The following is a 23,610-nucleotide window of genomic DNA, read 5'->3' as shown; positions in this document are numbered from 1 at the left end:
GGAAACAAAAAACAACACTTTCATATCCAGTTCAAAAAGCCAGTTTATTAAATCCTAAACTCAATAATAATAATAATAATAATAATAATAATAATAATAAAATGTTTTGCGGCAGATTATCTTTGCAGGTAGAATTCAATAATATTTTTGGTGAAAAAAGTAAAATAAATAAATAAATTTTAAAAAAGCATCCAAAGAACAACAATAATACAGTCTAAACAAACTCATAATACAGACTGAGATTTCTTTTATCTATTTTTTTGTAGATTAAGTGGATTCTGTGCTTATGGAGGAGACAGGCCTATAGAAAACAAATACAGCAACTACAGTATATCGTAATTATGTACTGCCCGGTGTTTTAGTTTTAAATTAGCAAACATAAAATCAAAGAAAATTAATTAAACTGAATGTTTATAAGGCAAATTTTTAAACCAAATGTACATTCTTCCAACACAGCGCAAAACTGTGTGAAATAAAACCGGGAAAAAAATAAATAATAATAATAATAATAATAATAATAATAATAATAATAATAATAATAATAATAATAATGGGGGTGAAAAAAACGGTTTATGTATGAACAGTGGAAATATATCTTTCACAGCAAACAGACCGATGTCAACACTTGAAAGAGTTCAACGCAGCTACTTCCGTTTAATGTTTGACTACTTCCTGTTAGCAACCTGTCAGTTCAAACTGACTCTGAGCAGCTTAGTTGTAGACCGTAACCAGGGAGTCCTCCTGGATTAACCGTAACCCCACGGCTGGACATGGATAAAACACATTTCAGACCATAAAATGATTTTCGGTTATTTTCGTCCATGTTTGCAGCTTCCGGTTCTCTTCGCAGCGCAGCTCGGCGGAGTTTAGGTGAGAAAACTTCTGAGATTCAGTTCGCCATCTTTATTCTGATTCTCCAGTAAAAACTCCCCGTTAACTCAACTTCTGTTAGAGCTGAGGTTGAAACTTTAAACGGGGATTTTTTTTTCTGTTTAGCCATTAAAAGTTATTTTAGCACCGTTTGCGCTACATATAAAACAAGAGATGGCAAACTTCCATCTCCTATGTTGATCCCACAGGGATACATTTAGAGATAGGTAGTAACTAGCTACATTTACTTTAGAAACTAAAAAAATAATCAGATACTTTTAGGAGTAGTTATACTACACTGTACGTTTTGCGTTTACTTTAGTAATATTTCTGGATTCTCTGCCCACTGTGAGTAACTTCACTGAATGAAGAACAAACCTGTTTTAACCAAAAAATGCAGGCCTGCAGTTTATATTGAAGTGAGACCTCTTGTTTCTACACCAGCTTTGTAGTTCTAAACATTTGGAGACGAACAAGAAATCAAGAAACAGTAAACAATGTACATTATAACTGCAAATACTTTTCCCTGTTCTAACTTATAAATACACAACCTTTCAACCCATTAGGTTAATCAATTTTATATAGAAAAAAATAGATATGGAAAAGTTTTTCTTCTAACTAATATTTATTGTTATTTATTTATATTTATATTATTGGTATGATAAATAATGTAATATTATATTATTTACATTATACACATTTATTTTTGTATCATTTATATTATTTATTCTACAACTGATAATATAATGTAAAGAACATTTATGTGTAAATATTATTTATTAATAAATTCTTATGTATACATTGATGAGTAGAATTTACATGTTATGAACAAACAACGCATAGCAAAAACCAAAACAGGTACACATATCTATCATCGTCAAAAACGTAAAAATAAATAAAAAATTACATAAAATGTGTCTGATTAAATCATTTTTAAATATAAAATCTTATATTCTGATCAGTTACTTCAGCAGCCTCTTTTTTACCAAATACTTGTTTATTCCTTAATTATTTTTATGAATGATTACTTTTTACTTGAGTAAAAGTATGTTAAACGACTCTGACTAGAGTACAATGTTTGAGTGCTCTACCCCGGGCATTGGGTAGTGGATTTAAAAATCGGTCAGAACCTGATTTGGGTTTATTTCTGTGTAAATAAAGGATGGAGTCCAGCAGCCTGGGGAGCGACTGTCTGTCCCCGGAGTCGACGGTGACGTCTCTGCTGTCGCGCTCCGGCCACCTGCGCAGCGGCCTGCAGCCTGCGGGCCGCAGCGCCAGCGCCACCTTCAGGTTCAGAGACCAGGTGATGATGATGAAGAGCGATGAGGCGCTTGTTGCCGGGTGATTCTGAGGTGTGTTTTTTTCCACCTGCAGGTCTTTGATTCGGCGTCGGCGGCGCTGGACGCCTACATCACAGACTTCAACCGCAGCTGCCAGCAGTGCAGGTCGCTGACGGCGTCGCTGGTTCTGCCACGCAGCCAGCCGGCCAATCACAGGACGGCCAGAAACAGAGACGGTGCGTCATAGAAACATAATAAAAATAAGTATTCATCCACCATGGAGGGATCTTTTATAAGTCAGGGGTAAAAAATGTGGCTTTTTTTGACATTAAAAACTATTTAATTTCATGATAAAGCAAATTAGCTTAAAATCTAAACCATGAAATAAAGGATTGCATAAATACTCACTGTAAGTGGAGTTTGCAGTGATCTGATTGGCTGATCTGTGTGTAACCTGAGCTTCCTGTGTTCTGATTGGCTGATCTGGTTGTGGCCTGCAGTCCTCCGGGAGCGTCTGACCGACTGGGAGCTGGACTTCCTCAGCCTCCCCGTCAGCTCCCTCCATCACCGCCTGAACCGCGACCGCGTCTCCATGACGACAGAGGAGCTGCTGTCCATCCCCTGCGACGGCTCGATGCCCGTCACTCACACGTCTGCCTTCATCCGAGGTCCTTGAACGCACCACCAGGACTCACACCGGCCCATGTTTCAGAAGTTGTGCTGGAAGTTTATCGTCAGTTTGCGATAAACGTTACGTTAAACGTTAAAGGAGCCGTCTGTGTCTGTCTCCCTGACGTCAGGCGTCCTGTCCCGGTCCCGGGGTTCTGAACCGGTCCCGTCCTGCGCCGGATCCAGACTCAGCAGCAGCCATGTTGCTCACCAACACCTTCACCTAGACCCAGGGCCTCCAGACCAGTACCAGAACCAGAAACAGAACCGTTTTCCTGCTAGGACCTCCAGGTTGGTGGAGTCTGTTTGGATTCTGCAGAACTGGTGACAGAAAAACTACAAATCTTCACAACATGAATCAAATAAAGCTGAGGTTTAAATTATGATGCACGATAAACCGGCACCGACGTTGGTATCGCTCGATATCAGTCCGTTCTTTATCGGCCCGATAAATCAAACTGGGCCAAAATCAAAAACCTATAATTACACCCATCTTAATTCTGTTTGGTTCTGGTTGTTTTTTACCAAAAAGTCTCAAAACTGTAGAAAAAAAAAATCAGTAAATACAAATTATCGGCCAAATCATCAATATTAACATCAGCTATCACTATCGGGCCAACCTTTCATATCGCCGCATTCCTGCTTCATTTTTATAAAAAATCCAAAATGGTGTCTTCAAATGCGCATTAGCATGAATCCAAGTTAATAAAAGAAAGCAAGAATAATGTCTTCCAGCTAGAAATGAAAAATCTGTTTATTATTTTAAAATTCTGCAGTTTATGCACAAAGGCATAAAGAATTCAGGAATCGCTTTTTTATTCCCATTTATGTTAAAAATGAAAACATGGAGTAAAGAGTCGGTGTGTCGTTTGCATTGAATCCTGAGTAAACAGTTTTATCTGATCTTTGCTCCTCCAGGGTTTATTTTGATCTGATGGACTGAATCATTTGAATGTTTCCTCCTCCAGGTCGAGAGGGAGGCTGCAGACGGACAGACTGAGCCAGTCTGCTGACATTCCTGCTGTAGGTGGTTTGGTTTACTGACCTGTTGTAGTACCTGAACCTCCCTCTGGTCCTTTAACCCCGGCCTCCTCAGTCTGCACACAGAGCTGCAGATCTGCACCTTCCTCGCTGGGTGACCAGCAACAAGTCGGTCCTGGGCTGCTCTGAGGTCAGCAGCCTGCCGGACCTGACCTACCCCAGCTGGGTCCTCCGCGCCGCCGAGCCGCCGCCCTGGGAGGAGCGCGGTACGCCGCAGGTCACTTCCTGTCTCTGTGCTCGCTTGGTCTGGTCTGACTGCAGCCGGATGTCTGTTGTTTCCCAGGCGATGCTTCACCTGGAGCGGCCAGAGGGAGAGCTCCATCCTGGGTGTTGGACCTGGAGATGGACGGAGAGCTGAAGGCAGCACCAGCACAGCTGAGAGGGAGGTCAAAGGTCAGAGTTAAGCTTCTTTACCTTTAATCTCATTTAGGGATGCACTCATCCGCTTTTTCACCACCGACACAAAATCTGAGGTTTGTTATCGGGCGATACCGATCCAGAAAAACAGCCTATCTGCCTTAAAGGGGCAGCGTCGTGTTTTCTAGGCTCATGGTTTCATTTTACAGAATAATCCATGTTTCCTTCGGTTGTTATTAAATGGCTCACATACCAATAATATGATATAAAAAACATTGTCACGATACCAGATCTAGATTGTCTTTCAATACCGGAACCGATGCAGGTATTGATATCGGATCGGTGCATCCTGAGGATCCTGAGGATGAAAACGTGTTTCTGTTTTCTGTTCTCGTCTCGTTTTCAGTGTGTGGTTCAGGCTGAAGGGGAGCAGACGCTCCGAGAGCTGCGGCTGCAGCTGGCCGAACACATCTCTGCCCTCACTGCCCAGGGCAATGGATCCGGCAGCCTGGCGGCGCCGTTCAGAGGTACGAACACAGCAGGGTCCAGTCAGCAGCAAACCCACTGAGGCTAACATGATGCTGAACCCGTCCAGACAACAGGATCGAGTCTCTGATCCAGAAGGCCGATCAGGTTCTGGACGCCCTGAGTTCTGGAGGAGCAGAAGGTTCTGGAGGAGCAGGAGGTTCTGCAGGAGCAGAGGGTTCTGGAGGAGCAGAGGGTTCTGGAGGGAAAGGTGAGACCAGGAACTCATGACATCACACTCAGTAAGACATGACATTCAAAACATTCCTTCTGAAGTGAATTGCAGAGAAACGATAAAGAAATTCTTCAGTTTTTGTTAAATACGTCCAACAAACACTCAGTTCATGTCGGACCTTGACCTCTGACCTGCGGCTAAACTCAGACCTGCAGCTTCAGGAACCCTGATGTGGTCCCGCTTCTGCTAATGTGCTAATGGAGGAGCTAACTTTTCATGTAGCGCTTTTGCTAACTTTGAAAATGTTTAGTGCATTTAGCTTCCTCTACATTAGTTTTTCTGAATTAATTCAAAAGCTCTAATAACTGTTTTGTTGGAGTGAAATGACAAACTTGAACCAGCAGAGGGCGGTGGAGTCTGCTGTAGCACATGTAGTAACAATGACACGTGGTGGAAATCAAAATTTAGCCCTTTAACATTATGTTCCACTAAATGCCACGTTGATATATCAGTTTAGTTTCTTCATTCTCTGATAAACACCATGTTTATATTGCGAATTAGTATTAGCTTCGGCTAAATGCCATACTGACGTAGCATTTTAGTGACTCTGTTTGGGGTTAGCGCAGCTAGCTTTTTATTAGCCACTGAGCTGGTTTGTGTTTTTCAGTGAGTCCTGTTGGCACCGAGGACCTGCTGCTGTCCTCGCCTCTGCGCTGCCCCTCCGCCACTCTGTAAGATCCATTTCCTACATGATTGGTCCGTTCAGATTTCCCTCAGTGACTCAAACTTGTGATGAACCTGCAGAACCACAGAGCTGGAGTCGGATCAGACTCTGCTGGATCAGGAGGTAACTCTCGTCCTGGCGGGCATTACTGATCGCTTAATGCTCCACAGTTATGATAATAATTATAACACTGATGGGTTTATAAGAAGCTAAGATGCTAAATCAGTTGAATAAACACAAAATATTTAATCTTTAGAGTCTTTATCTTCGTTTTATTTGCTAATATTTCTCATAATCGCTCTTAAAAATATAATCAAATCACTGAATTCGCTCTCTCAGGTTTTGAGCAGTGGTTACCATGGAAACGACACCGGTACGCAGCCCGGCCCGGTGGAGGCCATGAAGCAGATGCTGTTCCGGCTCCAGGCCGTGGAGGCGGAGCTTCAGAGGCAGCGGATGGACGCCGACGGACAGAAGACGCCGGAGAAACAGGTGGAGCTTCAGCAGAACCCGTTTTACCCCAACTTAGCAAAATAAGTTCTACAGAATCCTGCTAATGGCCCGATTATTGAACTCTGGTGTGTGGAAGCACAGAGACTCTGACCTTTTGACACGCCGCTCTGTCACAGGCGTCACAATTTAACTTTTACGTTTTGTATTTATTTTGGACTTATTTACACAGGATTTTTTACTTTTACTCACATTTTATCTCATTATTTTTATTTAGTTATTATTTTTGTTTTCTATGATACATTGATAAAAGAAATTTAAATACAAAATATGGAAAACATTAAAAATTTTATGAAATAAAATATGAAAGTAATTTTTTTTAAATTAAATATATTCACAATATGGAAAAATTAGGAAAAAGGTAACTCAGATCATACAGATAATATGAAATATTAATACTGTTGAAAATGATAAATATTCATATACAGTAGGTCACCCTGTATAATCAAATAAATTGTGAAAATTATTATTTTTTGGATGCGATATTTGACAGTTGAATCGCTTCATCCGGCCATTTATTTGTTATGTCAGTTTTTCCAGGATTGGTCCTCCATACATTTGCTCCAGAGTTCTGGTTAAACCCGGCCTCTCTTTCTTTAACATGTATCCAGTTCGGTTCCGGGTGTTTCTGTGATTTGTCGCCCCCTGCTGGTCCAGTCGTGGTAAAACAGGAGCTGATGTGTGTTGCAGGAAGCCGACGTTGATCCAGAGCTGCAGAGTTTCCCAGGAAGTCCATCACTAAAGAGGTCAGACTTCAAACCGTTCAACACAAATCCAAACAGAAAAGTTTTCTGGTACTTTACAATGTTGAAATTATTCCATAAAAAAATACAAAAAGTTGTAAAATCTGCATGTGTCATTCTTCATAAATTTAGCAAAATTTGTTGCTTCTTCACATTTTTAGTCAAATTAGGACCCAAGGAGCCACAGGACACTAGGAACGTTGTTAATATGAGGGGAAATGGAGCCTGTTTGTACAGTGAGGCACAGTGGTGGCAGCATCATGCTGTGGGATTTTAAATCCAAAACAAAGCACCTGAGTTCTGCACACAAACTTACTTCAGATTGTCACTAAATCTTTGCGTTCATCAGCTTTAATGCAGCTCTGATTACTAACAGTGATGCAAGGTGGTGGCAGCATCATGATGTGGGATTATTTTAATTTGTTTTAGTATAAAATAAAACACCTGAATTGTTGTTTCTGTAATTGCACTTAATCCAGTTTCATTTCTAATAAATTGCTGTGATCCATCAAGATGAACTTCCTGGTTGTCACTTCCTGGATGTCACTTCCTGTTTTCAGAGTCGGGCTGTACCTGAACCGCCTGAAGCTGCTGGTGGAGGATCCGGGTCAGAGAGGAAGACGGACGGACTCCTCCTCCCAGCAGGACTCGTCCTGAAGCAGACGGGCCGGCCCGGTTCTGCTGACGTTCTGAAGCTCGGACTCAAATAAAAACGTTTCAGTAGCTCTGAATCTTTATTAGAGGAACTCGGCGCTAACTTCCTGTTTCCTCCCGCAGCAGGAAGTGCTCCAGTGCTGCATAAAGTTTATTCTCTGGTAGTTGGACCTGCGGGTCAGTTCTGACGGGTCCAAACATCAGAGCCAGACGTTGATCAGTCCGTCGCTGCCAGCCGACATCAGAGTCTCACCCTGGAGGTCAAAGGTCACGCTCTGGACGCTCTTCCTGTGTCCCGTCAGGGTGCTCACGCCACACGACTCTGCCTCCACCAGCCGCACCAAACAGTCGCCGCTAGCAACCGCCAGCAGCTTCCCCGATTGGTTGAAGGCCACCTGGTTGGCGGCGTGCGGCCCAGCGTCCACGACGCCCGTCGGCGCCGCCGGCTTCCGGGTGTCCCACAGGTGGACGGTGCCCCTGGAGTCACAGGACGCCACGGCGTTCGTGGTGGGGCTGAAGGCGGCGTGGTTGCAGGGGTGGCGGTGTCCACGGAACGTGGCGGTGCTCACGCCCAGCCGGCCGTCCCAAACCACCACCGTCTTATCGGCGGAGGAGGTGAGCAGCAGGTCGGAGCACGGCAGGAAGGCCACGCTGTTCACCGAGGCGCCGTGGCGCCGCAGGATCATCCTGCAGCAGCCGCGGCTGGAGTCCCACATCCGGGCCGTCCCGTCGGCGGAGCAGGACGCCAGAATATGGCCGCCGGAGTGGAAGGAGCTGCCCCAGGTGGGCTGGCTGTGACCGGCCAGCAGCAGCACGCAGCGACACGCAGAGAAGTCCCAGAGTCGGACCTGCAGCACAAACCAGAACCTGCAGTCAGGAGACAGGAAACCAGGAGACAGGAAACCAGAAACTAGGAAACCAACCAGGAAACAGGAAGGAAATGTTTCCTGCGACATGTTTTCCCTTCACAGATCTGGAAAATCCATTAAACTCGACTAAAAACAAGCAAATCTGCTGAAGGATGTGGGAGAGAGTCAAACTAAATATTTAGTTAGCAAACTAAGTAAGTTAAGTATTTAAATTTAAGCTACACATTTAGTTAGCAAGATAGACATTTAGCACTGAACTGAATGTTTAGCTAATATGCTAATTCCCTTGCCAGTAACTGGAAGTGAGCTATCAAAATAAGAGCTGGGTCTTCTTACAGAGTTGCTCATGTCACCAATTTAAATAAATAATCAAGCCTGATCCAAAGTGTTTATAGTTTGGTTTAAAAGTGGATCCAGTGTAATCTGTGGAGCCTGAGTCACGTTTTCAAACGGAAACTCACCGTCTTGTCTCCGCTGGTTGTGGCCAGTCTGGATCCTTCAGGGTGGAAGCTGCAGCCTGACAGCCAATCAGAGTGGCCCTCCCCTATCAGCAGCATCCGGGCAACCTGACGTCAACATTCACAGCATCACCCTACAGCTTAGGTGTCAAACTCAAGGCCCAGGGGCCAAATTGGCCCCCAAAGCTTTTTACATAAATAGAACCTTTGGGGTAATAGATGTGTGATGCTGAGAGCTCTGGTATAAAAAAACAAACATCACCCTTTTTCTACTTCCTGTTTTCTCTTCTTTGTTGTTTCCTCTAGTAGTAACGTCCGGTTGTTTTCATGGACCTAAAATCCGCCTCATCATGGCGCAAAAACTTCGTTTTTTTATTGGCTTAAGTCAATTTTTTCTTAATTTCAATGTTAATTTGAATATTTTGTAACAGTAATTACAATATTAACAAGAAAATAAATTTTTGGACATTAATGGAAACACCGCAATTGCGGATTTCTTTCTTTATATTAGCGGAATATAAACAAAGTTTTACCGCGTTGGTAATGGACGTGCGGTCCCAGAGGCCGGCCTACCTTCTCCCCGCTGCGCGGCAGGTCCCACAGCCTCCAGGTGCGGTCGTCGCTGGCCGAGGCCAGCAGCGGCCTGCCGGGGTGCGGCGCCACGCCGCTGATGGGCAGCTGGTGCGCCCGGAAGGAGCAGAACAGCTGGAAGCTGCTCTTCTCCGGAGCCTCCGGACCGGCCGGCAGCCCGCAGGGCTCCGGGGCTCCGCTCGGGCTGCTGGGTGGAGGCTTCCTGCTGGGTGTCTCCGGTTCCGGTTCCGGAAGCCTCTGGGCTCGCTCTTTCTGCAGGCCGAGGAGCGTCTTGGTCCGCAGAGCCGCTTCGTGTTTGTCCCGCAGCCGCTTCAGCGCCTCCTCGGAGTCCTGCAGCTGCTCCTGCAGCTGCTTGCAGTCCCCGGTCAGGACGTCCTTCTGCTCGGAGAGCCGCCGGTGCTGCTGCCGGTGGTAGTCGCTCTCCTGCTGCATGCGCAGCAGGCTCTGCGCCGCCGTCAGCACCTGCTTCCGGAGCTGCTCGGCGTCGCCGCGTACGGCCTCCAGCTTCTCCAGCAGCGCCTGGCGGTGGGTCAGCGCGTCCGGGACGAAGATGCCGCCGCCGCCGCCGCCGCCCCTGGCCCGGCTGTGCCACTCCAGCTCGAAGAGACTCAGGGTCCGGGTCAGGCCCAGCTTGCGGAGGAAGTTCCGCAGGAAGTCCTCCACCGACTCCGGGATGTCCTGGACCACCGGGTCTTCTGGGTTCACCGGGGGTGAAGAGGCTGAGGAGGAAGAGGAGCAGTCCTCCTCCTCTTCCTCCTCCTCCTCCTTCTCCTCTTCCTCCTTCTCCTCATCCTCATCCTCCTCCTTGAAGGAGTCACAGTTCTCCTCCACTTTGTCTCTTTTCTTCGCTGACATTTTCTGTCCTTCTCCTTGTTTTCGCGTCGCCAAGGCAACAGCTCACCTTCGGAAGTCATTATTGTTTACTCCGTTACCGTGGCAACGCATCGGCGCGTTAAAGAAACAGGACATTTTAAACTTTTGATTCAAATTAAATTTTGAATCAAAACTACTTTATTGATCCCAAAGAGAAATTAAATGTTCAGAGTTAATGATGACAGTGAACTTTATAATGAGTTTAACTGGAAACTTTTATCAGACTCGAAATTATTCCATTAAACTCTTCAGTCTAAATATGTTTATTCAGAAACTGGTTTCTAAATAGAATCTATATCTTCTCTTTAAATTTCTATGTGCTTCTTCACATCTCATGCTAAATCCTTTGTTTTTTTCTGTTAGCCTGTGTCTTTATATTCATTATTTATATCTTAATATATTTAAATTTTACATTAAACAAGCATTAATCACACATTATTTAAAAAATCCGATTAAGAAGTGTTTCATTTATGATTATTAAAGAGTAATAATTTGTAATAATTTGGCTTGAATCAATATTTGTGAAGTTAATTTATTTCATATTAACGCAGTTAATTGTTTATTCTGTTACCATGACGACCACGTGTTCAGCGTTATTTAAAGTTTGTGGGCTGCCCGGTAAGAAACCGGGTCGGAACCAGGCTGGTGCAGAAGCGACGGCAGCTTCCGGTGAGTTCTCCGAAAACATGTTGAGATGTTCGGGAAGTTAGAAGAAAGAAACGAAAAATGTTTTAATCCTGGATTTATTCTCAATGTCTTCCAACATACAAAACAAAAAACAGAATAAAGGACAACAGATTCTGGCCACAGTAAGACAATTAAAATAAGAAAAAACACATTAAAAATAATTTTTTAAGTATAAATTACATTACCTTTTAAATGTTCTATCCATAAAATACATATATTTTTTTAGTTTATTCGTGGTTTTTGATTGGTATGTGTTTAGGATACAGACTAAGTCTGATGAATTAATTTCAAAAATAAAAACTTATTTCTGTTTTTATAGAACTATCCCTCAACTGTAACTACCTTGTATTGAAGTTATTTTCATTTTATTGTTACTTCATTTATGAGTTAATTGTGTTGTTACATTAAAGTATTTTTAGATTTATTTGTTTTGCTTCTACAATTTCATAAATTCATACAATTATCCTAAAATAAGACCAAAGCCTGTTATAATAATTCGGATGGTTTTACTGACTGGCCGGCAGACGGCGCTGTTTCCGCCTGACTCTGGTCACGTGACTTCCTCACATGACTGTCAGCCGGAAGGAATCAGCAGGAAGATCGTCCCTCTCTGTTGTAAATATATATTTTTTGTTTTTTATGAATTGTTAAATATGAGTTAAACATTTTACTGCTCTCGGAGGTTTAGCTGCTAAACACAGAACATTTACCGGTTCTGGTTCCGGTTCGGTGTGTGCTTTAACGGCTGTTTCCGGTCCAGAACAAACAGAAATTCCTGCCTTTAACTGTTAACGGAGGAAATATTAATACTCATGTGTTCAGGTCGATCTGTTTACGGTCACACGTGTTAACTGCAGCGGAACAAACGCTTAATTTAAAGTTTTTAAATTCCGTTTGGGTTAAAGATGGTTCTGGAACCGTTACAGAACCTCCAGAACCGGCTAACCCGGGTTCATTAAGCTAACTGGCTCTTTAAACTGCCTGTTATTTGTCAACACAACGCTGGCTCAGGGTTGAAGTGTAGGAACCGTTTTCCTGGCTGAAGGATTGAAACGTTTTCACTAGCGGCTTTATTTAGTTTTATTCCCTTGAAAGTGAGATAAAAAGTTCAAAGAAAAACAGAAGAACACTGAGAAATATCATTGTTTTAAGATTATAAAACATGGTGGAGGTAGTATTATGATGAGGGAGCTGTTTTCTTTAGGAGCCAGAGGAGCACTGATTGGCATAGATAAAGAAATGTAGTTTAACTCAGATTACGTTTTGTTATTGAAACTCTGGGTTATTGTTTGAAAAAAATACAGTTTGAATAATTTTGGATTTTTATTCTTTTGCAGTGGGTTTTTAAACTAGAGATGTGAATCTTTAAATCTAGCTTTCAGTTTGATTCAGGAACATTTTTTAATTCAGAAACCATTTTTCTGAAACGGTTGAGAGATTCTGTTTAAATCTGCCTGAACCGAGGAAAAGAGTGTAAACAATTAGAACATTTACTGAATCAAATTTAATCAGTTTATATTCAAACAAAAATAGATTTGATCATAGAATTCTGTACCAGTGTTAGCTTAGCTTAAGTATTCAGCTTTTTCTTAAATAAGAAAATATCTAAGAATTATTGGAAATGCATGCGGTGGTCGGTGAACTCGTAATAAAATATAGAAATAGAAGCAGCAAAGACATTTAACTTGCATTTTAAAATCAATTTCTGAATTGATTCACAATTCCCAGGACTAGGAATTTCAATGCTTTATAGATCCTGCTAGGCTTGTTGCAGTAATCAATAAACCAATAAATCGCATGATAAATTAAAATGAGCTCAATAATTTCCTTTTGCATGATTTGTTGTTTCTCTGTTTCTGCCAAAAACTGGATAATAAAAGTTTTCAGTCTCAACTAGCTTCTTTTATTGAAGGATCATTTTGTTTGCAGAGACTCATAATTCATTTTATTTGTTGTTTCTGTTGTTTTGTTTATTTCCATCCATCCATCCATCCATCCATCCATCCATTTCATCCGTTTTCATCTGTTTTGTTTATGTTATATATTTAAAATATCTTCCAGTTGTCAGAATTGAAAGTTTATTGATCTTTGTGTTCTTGCATTATATTATTGTTTATCACAATAACCTTTGGGACGATTCATCGTCCAGAAACACGACAGGCTTCCAGCTTAAACGATTCTCAGGATGTTTCTGCTTGAAAGAAATAAACAACCAAACCTAACAGATGTGTTTAGTTGATGATTTGACATTTTTTGTTGTTGTTGATGTTTCCACTCGAGCGGAGTGTTACTTCCTGTTTGGTCACTTCCTGTTTGGTCTCAGTTCTGGTCAGGATGGGTTCTGCGGTGGAAAGGACGGACAAACACGTCCGGGAGTATCTGCTGTACCGAGGCTTCACCAGCACGCTGAAGCAGCTGGACAGCGACATCAAGGCGGACAAGGAGAAAGGCTTTCGGGTGCGTTGGACCGGACCGGACTGGACTGGACTGGACCTGACCCGGTCTGACGGTTCCTCTGTCCCCCAGGTGGACCGGATCATCGAGCAGCTGCAGCAGCTGGTGCAGAGCTTTGACCTGGCCGGGCTGAAGGAGTACTGGCTGTATCTGGACCGGCGCCTGTTCTGCAGGCTGGAGGACGTGTACCGGTCCACCGTCAACAAGCTGAGAACCAGCCTGTACCGCTACTACGTCATCAACACCATCCAGGTCTGGTACCTGATCCAGAACCAGCTGCCTGTCAGCCAGAGGGAGCCGGTTAGCCGCTATCGCTAGGTGCCGTTACCGTTCACCGAGTCAGAACCGGACTGTTCTAATGTGAGACCAGCAGGAACCGGTCACATAACGCCTCATTTCTTATCAGTTTCTATAAAATACGACTTGAATCAAAGCTGACAAAGTTCCTGATGTTTCGCTACATAAAATACGTTTCATGCAGCGCGCCACAACGGGAAATAAGGCAGAAAACGTGAAAAGCAACTTATAATAACGCTTTGTGTCGACTTTACTGTACGCACAGACCTGTTGCCATGGCAACTGACTGACAGCTTCACCGCCGCAGAAGTGTTCCTGATAAACCTGAATGTGAACCAAAAACACAAAAACATTCTTCACATAAATCACCAAAACAGAACCTTCAGTCCGTTACAGTTTCACGTTCTTTTAGTTTTCAGGGTTGATGTTTATTTTGCGATTATTAATAAGTGACAATCTATGATAAACATTTGCTCTGCTGATAATCTGTCAGTGTAGCTGTGTTGGTCGCCTTATGTTAGAAACACACCGACCTGCAGCACATCTACATGCTAAAATTTCATAGTCAAGCTAGCATAGCTGAGCTCCTTCCTCAGAATTGAAACCTGTGAAATGTCATTTCCTTGTAGACAATTAATATGAAAACATTGGGACCTTTTTCTGATTCTTTGTGTGATTTTGTGTCGTTTTCATGACTCAGTGCATGACCCGTTTCTGACCCGTTTCTGACTTGATTTTGACCCGTTTTCGATCCGTTTCTGACCAGTTTCCGACTTGTGTTTAGCCAGTTTCAAACCCGTTTCTGACCCGTGCAGAAAGGAAACCTGGAGAAGACGCAGGAGTTCTTCCAGAAGCAGGCGTTGGAGCTGCAGGGTCAGGCCGAGTGGCGCGACTGGTTCATCCTGCCCTTCATCCCGACCCCGGAGCAGAACCCGGCCTTCGGGCCGTACTTTTCCCGCCAGTGGGCCGACACCTTCCTGGTGTCGCTGCACAACTTCCTGTCGGTCCTGTTCCAGTGCATGCATATCCTTCACAGGAAGCCGCAGCTGCAGAAAAACAGGCTGAACGAGGCGATAAATCAATCTGACAGATTCGTCTAATTTTCGTCTTTTGTTTCGATGTTTTCGGAACAAGTCGATGTGAAAATGAGAATTTGTTCTCAGTCAACTGATCTGGTGAAGAGAAAAACATTACAGTTTTGGAAAATCTGGATTTTTTCCCAATAGTCTAAAGTCAGAGCACCCAGGGCGGCCATCTTGTTTTACAAGCCTGTTTAGCCACTTTTATGTATTTTGGATCTGAAATCCGAATGCTGGACCGGTCACAACAATCATTTCTGCTGGACGATAAATTGCTCCAGAAATTATCAACATATTGGTAACAGTATAATAGTGCAAGTAAAAACCATAAATCAAATGGATCAGAGTGTTTCTGTAAACAAAATCATCAGAATGAAAGTTATTGTTTTTAATTTATTATCTGATTAATTGGTTATTGCGACATTTTTTTCAAAAATTAAATCATAATGTTACAAGAATAAAGGTGAAATAATACATGAATGAAGTTGTGATATTAGAAGAATAAAGTTGTAATTTTATGAAAAGTCCAACAAAAAAACAACAAAATATTAATGATCCAATCTTTTTCTTTTTAAAACAAGTTCTTGTAATTTTAAGACATTCTTCTGGTAAAATCTTTAATCTGCTAATATTAAAACTTTATTCCTGTAATTAAACAATCGTTTCATAGCCTGGCCCATCGTACAACTCACAGAATGAATAACTGGAATAAAAGCCACTTTTGGAAGATATTTTCTGTCGTTTCTCAGAAAGGAATCCGATTTGTTCTGAAAATAATTGCAGGTTTTATTTTAGTCGCCCAGCAGCAGCCGAACCAACATGCTGCTTTATTTATACCTGAGTCACATTTTGCAGGTGAATCTTTTGGTTCCTTAACTGAGCTCCACCTCAGCCGGTTCTGCTGAGCTTCGACTCCGAGGTCCAGAGGATGACGAGTCTGGCCGAGGAGAACGAACAGCTCCGCCAAGTGGTGAGGGGAGGAAGTGTTTCTGATCCAGTGGATCAGGTTGATCAGTCTGTCTCTACATGGTTTGGTCTGCTTTCATTGCCAGCGCTGCTTCAGTTCATTGAGGTTTCTGAGCAGCATTTCGATCAGGGCTGGACTTTGACTAGGCCGTAGCAGCCTCAGTCCTTTACTTTTTCATCAGCAGTTTCATCTCTGACGCCGTTACGCTTCAGCTGATGTTTGCAGAATGATGTTGTGTTTTATTATTCTGACAGAGTTTTGTGTGTTTCTCCAGCTGTTCGCCCTGCAGACTGAGAGTCGGGACCAGAAGGACGGAGACGAGGCGGTGCAGCACAAGCTGCCGCTGTACGTCCAGAACATGGACCGGCTGGGAGACACTGAGCTGTGAGCCTCTAACATCTCTCTTTACTGATGACTGACCGAAGCCTTGATTAGTGCCTTCCTCCTGTTTTTAGTCAGAATTCAAGACATTTAGTGATATTTTGTTACAAGAGCTGAGAAACGGCCAACAGGACAGATTTTACTGACCCAAAGTGGTTGCCATGGCTACATATCTGACATTTATAGATGTTACTGCTTTTACATGTTACATCTACTTTATCAGTTGTATTTTCTGATATTAAGTTAAGTTAGCTGTTGTTAATATTGGTCAGTTTTAGCTTAAATGCTAATGTTTTTAGCATTTTGTTTCAGTGTTGGGTTTTTGGTTATGTGGTAAAATTGTTGGCTGTTAGCTTCAGTGCTAATAGTTTTAGCTTCATCATCAGTGCTGCATTTAATTAACTTCTAAGGTTAGAAGGTAATTATTCAATGCTAATGTTCTCAGGATTTAACTTCAGTGCTAATTCTTTATCATTTAAAATTAATGCTCAGAATTAAGACTCAGTGTTTAATTGTTTTAATGATTTAAGTTTAATACTTACATTTAATGTCTGCTTTTGTTATTAATGCTGACAGCTTTTACCATCAGTGCTAATTGATGCTAATTGTAGCATTTAGTTTCCTGCTAATGTAGAAGTTTTCATGTTCATCATTAGTTTGTTAGGTTTAATGTTTAATGCACTTGTTTTAAATTTTGGTCATATATTCTGTATTGGCAGCTTTTAGTACTAAGGTATTGCTAATGTTTAGCATTTTGTGCAGTGCTATTTTTGGTTGAAATCATTTTATTAGCATTTTGGGGCTAATGTTGCTTAGCTTTATTGCTAATGTATCTCATATAACTGTCACATGACCTCATTTACTCACTGTGGGCTGTAAGTGGATTTTGGTTGTTTTGAAGTTTGTTAAAGAGACTTAAAACAAAAACTACAGAAAACACACATGGCATGTAGCGAGAGATGTTCTGGAAAAGAACAAAGTACTAAAGGTTTCTTTAGATCTGAGGTACTTGATCTAACCAACATTTTTCAGCACTTAGCTTTGCTGCTAATGTTGTTAGCTCTTAGCTTTATATTGATTTCAACAGTTTAGTTCTACTTCTAATGTTAACAGTTTCTTTTGTTTGGTGTTAGCAATTAGCTTCAGTGCTATTGTTTTCACATCCAGTGTTACCTTGCTAATGTTAGCACTTTGCTTCATTGCTAATGTTAGCAGAATTTAACTTCAAGCATAATGTTTTCAGCTGTTGGTTTTGGTTGCCATGCATTTAGCATTTTGCTTTTGTGCTAACATTGTTAGCATTAAGCTTTGGTGTTAATGTTAGCACTGAGTTTCTGCTCTAATTTCTACTCAAAAATGATTTTTAGCAATATTTTTAAATTACTAATATTACCAAGGGAAGTTATACCCTTAGTAATAATTACTAATTTTAGTAACATTTTTGTCATCTAGCCAAAATAGCTTTAGCATTCGTTAGCGCCTGTAGAACATTCTGGCTCCATAGGTTTAAAACAGACTTATATCTGGTTTTATTTCAATCAGAACCTTTTTAATTGTCCATTTTTTTATTCTTGATTTGTCCTTCCTAAATGTTTATGATTTTAACTGTTTGCTAGCTGTGCTCTCCTTCAGCTAGCTGCATTTATTTAGCCTCATCGACCGTCCGCCATGTTGTGCAGAACTTTCTGTGCAGCGGCGCTAGCTTATGTTTACAGGCCAGACTGCATCAACATGAAATGATTCACATCCAAATGGCAGCGGCTGCTATTTTCTGTTACATTTACTGTTGGCATGGCAACCACCAAAACCAGCCTAAACCATCTGAGTAAAGATTAATATTTCAGTTTGAAAATTGTTCATGAAAAGGTGTTTGTATGAGAAATAACCACGGTGAGTGTCCTAAAGGTAAACTGATGTCTGCATATCGACAGATAATGTTTGTGTCTGTTTGTTTATTCATGTCTTTATAACTCCTCATTTAAAACACTTTAAATCACTTTTGGGTGGATTTTCTTCTTGCACTTGATCAGTTCTGTGTGTTATAAACATTTATTTATATGTGAAGTGTTTTGACCTGATTTGTGTTGTTGCTTATTTATTTCTGCTGTTAGAGTTTAAACTGTGTGCTGTGATGATGTTGCCAAATAAACAATTCACCTGATGAATTGTTATCTTTGTCCATGATCCATTTGTAGAAATCAATTTGCAGTAAAGATCAGTTTCTGTAAAGAAAAGGAAAATCTGAGACTGAAGACCAGAACAGCTCCTGTTCCATAAACACTTTGAGATATAAAATGTAATATTTAGCAGGAAACACATGAAGCCTGAATAAATTGTACTTTTGACGGGTCTGATTCTTCGGAGTGAACCACAGAAACCGTCCAGAACCGTGGAAGATCCACTTCTGCTCCCAGAATGCAACGCTTCCATCCGTCATCCACTTTTTTATTATTATTATCATTAAAGTTTCTGCAGGACATTGGAAACCATCACAGTTTTACTATAAATACACCAATCAATGAACTATTAGAGAAAATGTGTTAAATAACATTTTTATAAAGATAAAAATACGATTTAGAAATCCTAATCCAATGTCATTAAGACCAAATAAAACATTTATAGGTGTTTCTGTAAAATAAGGTGAATCTTTTACCGTGTCAATCAGTTCAGTTTGGACTCGGTTTGAACCAGTTCATCTGTGTTTGTTGAACTCTTGTGTGTCGCAGGGACTTGGTGTCGAGTCAGCGAGTTGTCAGCGCCGCCGCCGCGCCCTCCAGGAACTTCTTCTCCACGCTGCTGCCTCAGGCCAAACGGGCCCCGATGAAGGCGCCGCCGCCCACCTCAGGGTCCCCGAACCAGGCAGTGCTGGGCAGGAAGGAGCTGCCAGCCAATCAGGTGACAGCAGGGGTTTGATCAGCCAATCAATGGACAGCAGAGGTTTGATCAGCCAATCAGGGGACAGCAGGAGTTTGATCAGCCAATCAGGGGACAGCAGGTTATGCTGACTGTTTGGTTTTACCTGTTTAATGTTTGCAATAGTGAGCAGAATCCATTCTTGGTTTCTGATGAGCTTCTGTCCTGGAACCTCAGTTATTTCTTTGGTTCATTTTAGGCAACGCTAACTAAAAGGTTAGCTGTGCTAACCCTAAAGCACTAATCGTGAACATTTGGTCCAATAATGCTAATGCGCTACACCAACATGATGCTTAGCAGAAGCTAAACGCTACACCAACAACATATTTAATGGAAGCTAATGCTAATGCATTGTACCCTAACTTGGTATTTAGTTGAAGCTAACGCTAAAGCACAATAACAGCACAGTGATTAGCAGGAGCTAATCCTGAAGCGCTACACCAATATAGTATTTAGTGCAAGCTAACAGTGCTAACCGTTAGCACGGTTGCCGTCCTCACCCTCAGTCACTAATTTAATTTTGACATCATAATTTACATGCTGTATAATTCCCTTAGATATTGTATTCGTGTTTATATCTTTTTCCGTTCTGTCTGTTTTATTTTGTTCCTGTATGTTTCTTGTTTTAAATAAAGTTATTGGGGAAAAAAGTGGGGAACATGAGGAGAGGAAATGGAACTGCTGCGTCTTCAAAATAAGAGCATGAATATAAACGTCTAATTACTAGAATAATTTTTAACAGGCGATAAAACTTCAACACAGGTTTCAGAATGAATTTATTGTTTTTATTTTGTTAGCGTGGTTCTAGTTCTCTGTTGCAAAACTGAGTTGAACCAAAACACAGATTTTATTTCCCCCATTATTTATAATTAAAACAAATAATTTATTTTTAGGCTGTAAAGTGTAAAGAGTCGTCCCAGTCTAAGGAGGTAAAAGCCGCCTCCAGCCAGTCTTCGTCCAGCGAGGCTCCCAGTTCCCAGCCTCAGGCCATGAACCAGAACAGCCGACACAGGAGGATCCAGGAGCACGAGAAGGAGAGGAAGGAGCTTTTCTCCAGGCCGTCCCCTCAGGTACGCCTCACCTGGTCAGCGCTCTGAGTCTGAGGAGCTTCAGCTCAGCTTTACGTTTCCCTCAGGCTGCAGAGAGCAGAGCGGACGACGTGGATGCGACCGCAGCGAAGAGCTTGTTGGAGCCGTCGGACTCCTCCGGCAGGGAGGACGGAGGCCTGCAGGTGGAGCAGCCCTTCATCAAACTGAGCCAGGAGGAGTACGGCGAGCATCACTCCTCCATCATGCACTGCAGGTACAGAGTCACACCTGAACACCTGAACGCCGACAGACTTTAAACCGGAACTCAAACCTGCTGCCTGTCTGCAGGGTCGACAGCTCTGGGCGCCGGGTTGCCAGTTTGGACGTAGACGGCGTCATAAAGGTTTGTTTATTTTTATTTTACCATCTTCTAACCTCTGAAAAATCAAACTAAGTGTAAGAAACTCTCTCCTCTCTCTGAAGGTTTGGTCCTTCAACCCCATGATGCAGACCAAAGCCACCATCATGTCCAAGTCTCCTCTCCTGTCCCTGGAGTGGGCCACCAAACCAGACAGACTGGTAAGACTTGGACAAACTCTGCTGCTGCTGTGAGGAAAGTCTTGATCCAGTCGTGATTTTTCCATTAGCATCTCTGGAAATCCTCTTTAAAACCGGGCCACAGGACGGATCAGTACTTTAGCACAGGATGGCGGCTAACCCTGGTGACTGAATGTTTGTCTGGTCAGTTGTTATTAGGCAGCGGCGTTGGGACGGTGCGACTCTACGACACAGAAGCCAAGAAGAATCTCTATGAGATGAACATCGATGAAACTCATCCACGGTAAACCATCAGCTAACTGTTGGCTTAAAATCTACATGAACATGCTAACAATGCTACTTCTGGGCTAAAACACTCAGCTGTAACACTTTAGTTAGCATGTTAGCTGCCGAATTGTACAGTAAAGCAATTAGCCTATAAAGATATTTATTTGACCCTTAAACTCAGGTTTGAGCAGATTTCATAATAAATATTAATGTATAAATGGGTCATAAGAACATAAATGCTGTACGAATGGATGAGAGACATTAGCAACCAGCTAACGTATTAGCTGCTAAATGCTACAACCAAACAGTTTGCAGATGATATTTTTTATGCCCATGAAGTTTAAAAAGCAGTGAGAAAAGATTTCATATTAAACTTTTATTCGCCAATAATCCAGATTGTATTATTAATACATCAGAAAAGCAGATTGATAAGAAAAGTTAGCAATTAGCTAAGCAGTTAGCATGAAGCAGCTAAAGAGTTTAATATTTCCTTTGGAATCTGTCAAAAACTTAATTCAGCTTCAAATGAAATTAGTTTTCCATGAATTTCCGGAACCAAATCATAAATCAGTAGCTATTTGTGAATGGAGGTTAGCAACATGCTAGCTAGCTAGCTTTTTAGCTGCTAATTGCTACACTTTAATTTGTTTTTAGTCAATAGAAATAAAACATATTTACATTATGTCAAAAATGTCAACTAAAGAGTACCAAATGATCCAGATGCTGGAGTGTTTTGTCCCAGAGGAGTGAATTTATTTTGATAACTTTGGATTTTGTCTGTCAGTATTTTGTCGTTAGCCTGCAGCCCCAGCGGTTCGTCGTTCGTCTGCTCAGCTGCAGCTCTCAGCCGCTCTGGAAGTGTTGATTCTGTTCCTCGGCTTCCCATCCCGGTGTCCGGTCAGCTGCTGCTCTGGGACACCAAGACCGTCAAACAGCAGGTGGGGAGCTAACTAGCTTAGCAACATATTAGGTATAATATGTTAAAATATTGTTTTAGCTGAGATCCAGTATGTTTTCTGATGCACTGGAGAACATTTAACCTTTGAAAAGGATTTTATGTTAATAATTTAATCCCCTCTGTCTTCCAGCTCCAGTTCTCACTGGAACCAGAACCAGTAGCCATTAACTGCACCGCCTTCAACCACAACGGGAACCTGCTGGTGACGGGAGCTGCTGACGGCGTCATCAGGCTGTTTGGTTGGTGTTGTAAAAACTCCGTCAGCAGTCTGTAGTCATGTTTGGGTGGAACTGATTGGTGCGTCTGCTCCCTCTGTAGACATGCAGCGCTACGAGAGCGCCATGAGCTGGAGGGCTCATGATGGAGAAGTTTACAGCGTGGAGTTCAGCTACGATGAAAACACGGTTTTCAGCGTCGGGGAGGACAGGAAGGTGAGCGCGCGCAGGCCGCGTAGTTCTGCTGGCTCGACCGCCGGACTGAAATCGGTGTGTTTGTGTTCAGTTCATCCAGTGGAACATCCACCGCTGCGGCGTGAAGCAGTCGGAGCAGGTTCTGCCTCAGGACGCCACCGGCCCCTTCGTCCTGTCGGGGTACAGCGGCTACAAACAGGTGAGTCTCATTTAATCACAAAGGATCCAAACCGACCGAACCCGTCGACATGACGACCAGAAGGTGCACAAACTGGACATGATCTTTAGCTTAACGGTTACCTGTGCTAACCACAAGCTGATAATCATAAACATTAGCTTAGCTAACGCTACAGCGCTAAACAGAAAATTAGCTGTGCTATTAGCGGATTAGCTTAGCTGTGCCCGTCTGATCCGTCTTACAGGTTCAGGTTCCCAGAGGAAGACTGTTTGCCTTCGACTCTGAGGGCCAACACGTCCTGACCTGCTCCAGCTCCGGAGGACTCGTCTACCGAGTGCGTACCCTTCATCATCCTCCTCATCATCAGTCCTTTTGCTCATTTGTAGCCTCTTTGTTAGCGGTAGCCTAGCTAAAGGTTTGAAGGGTCGAATCAGTGGCAGGTGTGAAACAAAAGTTGCTTTATTTGTTTTAGTTTTATTGTAATACTCTTTAAAACTTGCTGTATGGAGTTTTAACTAAAGGTGACCTGAGAGTGGAGCCCTGAGGAACTCCTGACGTAGCTGACTCTTTGCTCCTCCTCTTCCAGCTGACCAATGGGGAGCCAGCGCTGGATCGGGTGCTGTCGCTGGGCGGACACAAAGCCCCGGTGGTGACGGTGGATTGGTGCTCCGCGGTCGACTGCGGCACCTGCCTCACGGCCTCCATGGACGGGAAGATCAAACTCAGCACGCTGCTCGCACAAAAGTCGTGACCCTGAAGACGTCGGGGGTCAAAGGCCGACGTAAACGGATCACTGTGCAGTTTCTTATGTTGTCTAACGTCTATTTTTGTTTCATGTTGCAATCAGCATTAAAGTCTGACTTAAAGTTTCAGCCTAACGCCCGTCTTCAGTTTGGTTCTGTTGAGGCTCAAAGGAAAATCTGAGATTCTGGATCCGTTTAATGACGTCAAGGTCAGTTCAACTGATGCTGAAGCACTAGCTAGACCAACAAGGCATTTAGCAGAAGCTAACGCTAAAGTGCTGCAGCAACACAGAATTTAGCATAAACTAATGCTAATTCCTGCTAAAGCGTTAACGTGACGCAACAGGAAAA

At 42.6% G+C, this 23,610-nt stretch overlaps 3 protein-coding genes across 3 annotated transcripts; 2 read left to right on the top strand and 1 right to left on the bottom strand.

Annotated features, from left to right (window-relative positions):
• The first annotated feature begins 663 nt into the window (after positions 1–663).
• Positions 664–7,617, top strand: c8h18orf54 (chromosome 8 C18orf54 homolog). The gene is made up of 15 exons (XM_032569723.1): positions 664–870; positions 2,032–2,173; positions 2,245–2,386; positions 2,651–2,818; positions 2,951–3,110; positions 3,788–3,842; positions 3,916–4,066; positions 4,144–4,253; positions 4,624–4,744; positions 4,813–4,953; positions 5,585–5,648; positions 5,722–5,764; positions 5,981–6,133; positions 6,842–6,897; positions 7,455–7,617. The coding sequence occupies exons 2-15, from the start codon at positions 2,033–2,035 to the stop codon at positions 7,549–7,551; spliced, it is 1,602 nt and encodes a 533-aa protein (XP_032425614.1). The 5' UTR covers positions 664–870; position 2,032; the 3' UTR covers positions 7,552–7,617.
• LOC116724223 (sperm-associated antigen 16 protein-like) lies at positions 6,449–10,353 on the bottom strand. Its single transcript, XM_032569722.1, has 3 exons — positions 9,449–10,353; positions 8,879–8,983; positions 6,449–8,396 (listed from the first exon to the last, which is right to left on the bottom strand). The coding sequence occupies exons 1-3, from the start codon at positions 10,319–10,321 to the stop codon at positions 7,749–7,751; spliced, it is 1,626 nt and encodes a 541-aa protein (XP_032425613.1). The 5' UTR covers positions 10,322–10,353; the 3' UTR covers positions 6,449–7,748.
• Positions 10,354–11,545: 1,192 nt separating this feature from the next.
• Positions 11,546–23,394, top strand: wdr91 (WD repeat domain 91). The gene is made up of 18 exons (XM_032569721.1): positions 11,546–11,641; positions 13,350–13,483; positions 13,553–13,732; positions 14,593–14,800; positions 15,744–15,826; positions 16,098–16,207; positions 18,931–19,099; positions 20,011–20,187; positions 20,253–20,419; positions 20,494–20,548; positions 20,629–20,724; positions 20,892–20,986; positions 21,755–21,908; positions 22,059–22,167; positions 22,247–22,359; positions 22,430–22,537; positions 22,761–22,850; positions 23,103–23,394. Exons 2-18 carry the CDS (start codon positions 13,361–13,363, stop codon positions 23,265–23,267), a joined length of 2,202 nt encoding a protein of 733 aa, XP_032425612.1. The 5' UTR covers positions 11,546–11,641; positions 13,350–13,360; the 3' UTR covers positions 23,268–23,394.
• Positions 23,395–23,610: the final 216 nt, after the last annotated feature.

The sequence above is a fragment of the Xiphophorus hellerii genome, chromosome 8, assembly GCF_003331165.1.
Source record: "Xiphophorus hellerii strain 12219 chromosome 8, Xiphophorus_hellerii-4.1, whole genome shotgun sequence".
Classification (NCBI taxonomy): domain Eukaryota; kingdom Metazoa; phylum Chordata; class Actinopteri; order Cyprinodontiformes; family Poeciliidae; genus Xiphophorus; species Xiphophorus hellerii.
Note: the sequence above shows the minus strand (reverse complement) of the source record. Positions and strands in the feature narration are given on the sequence as shown.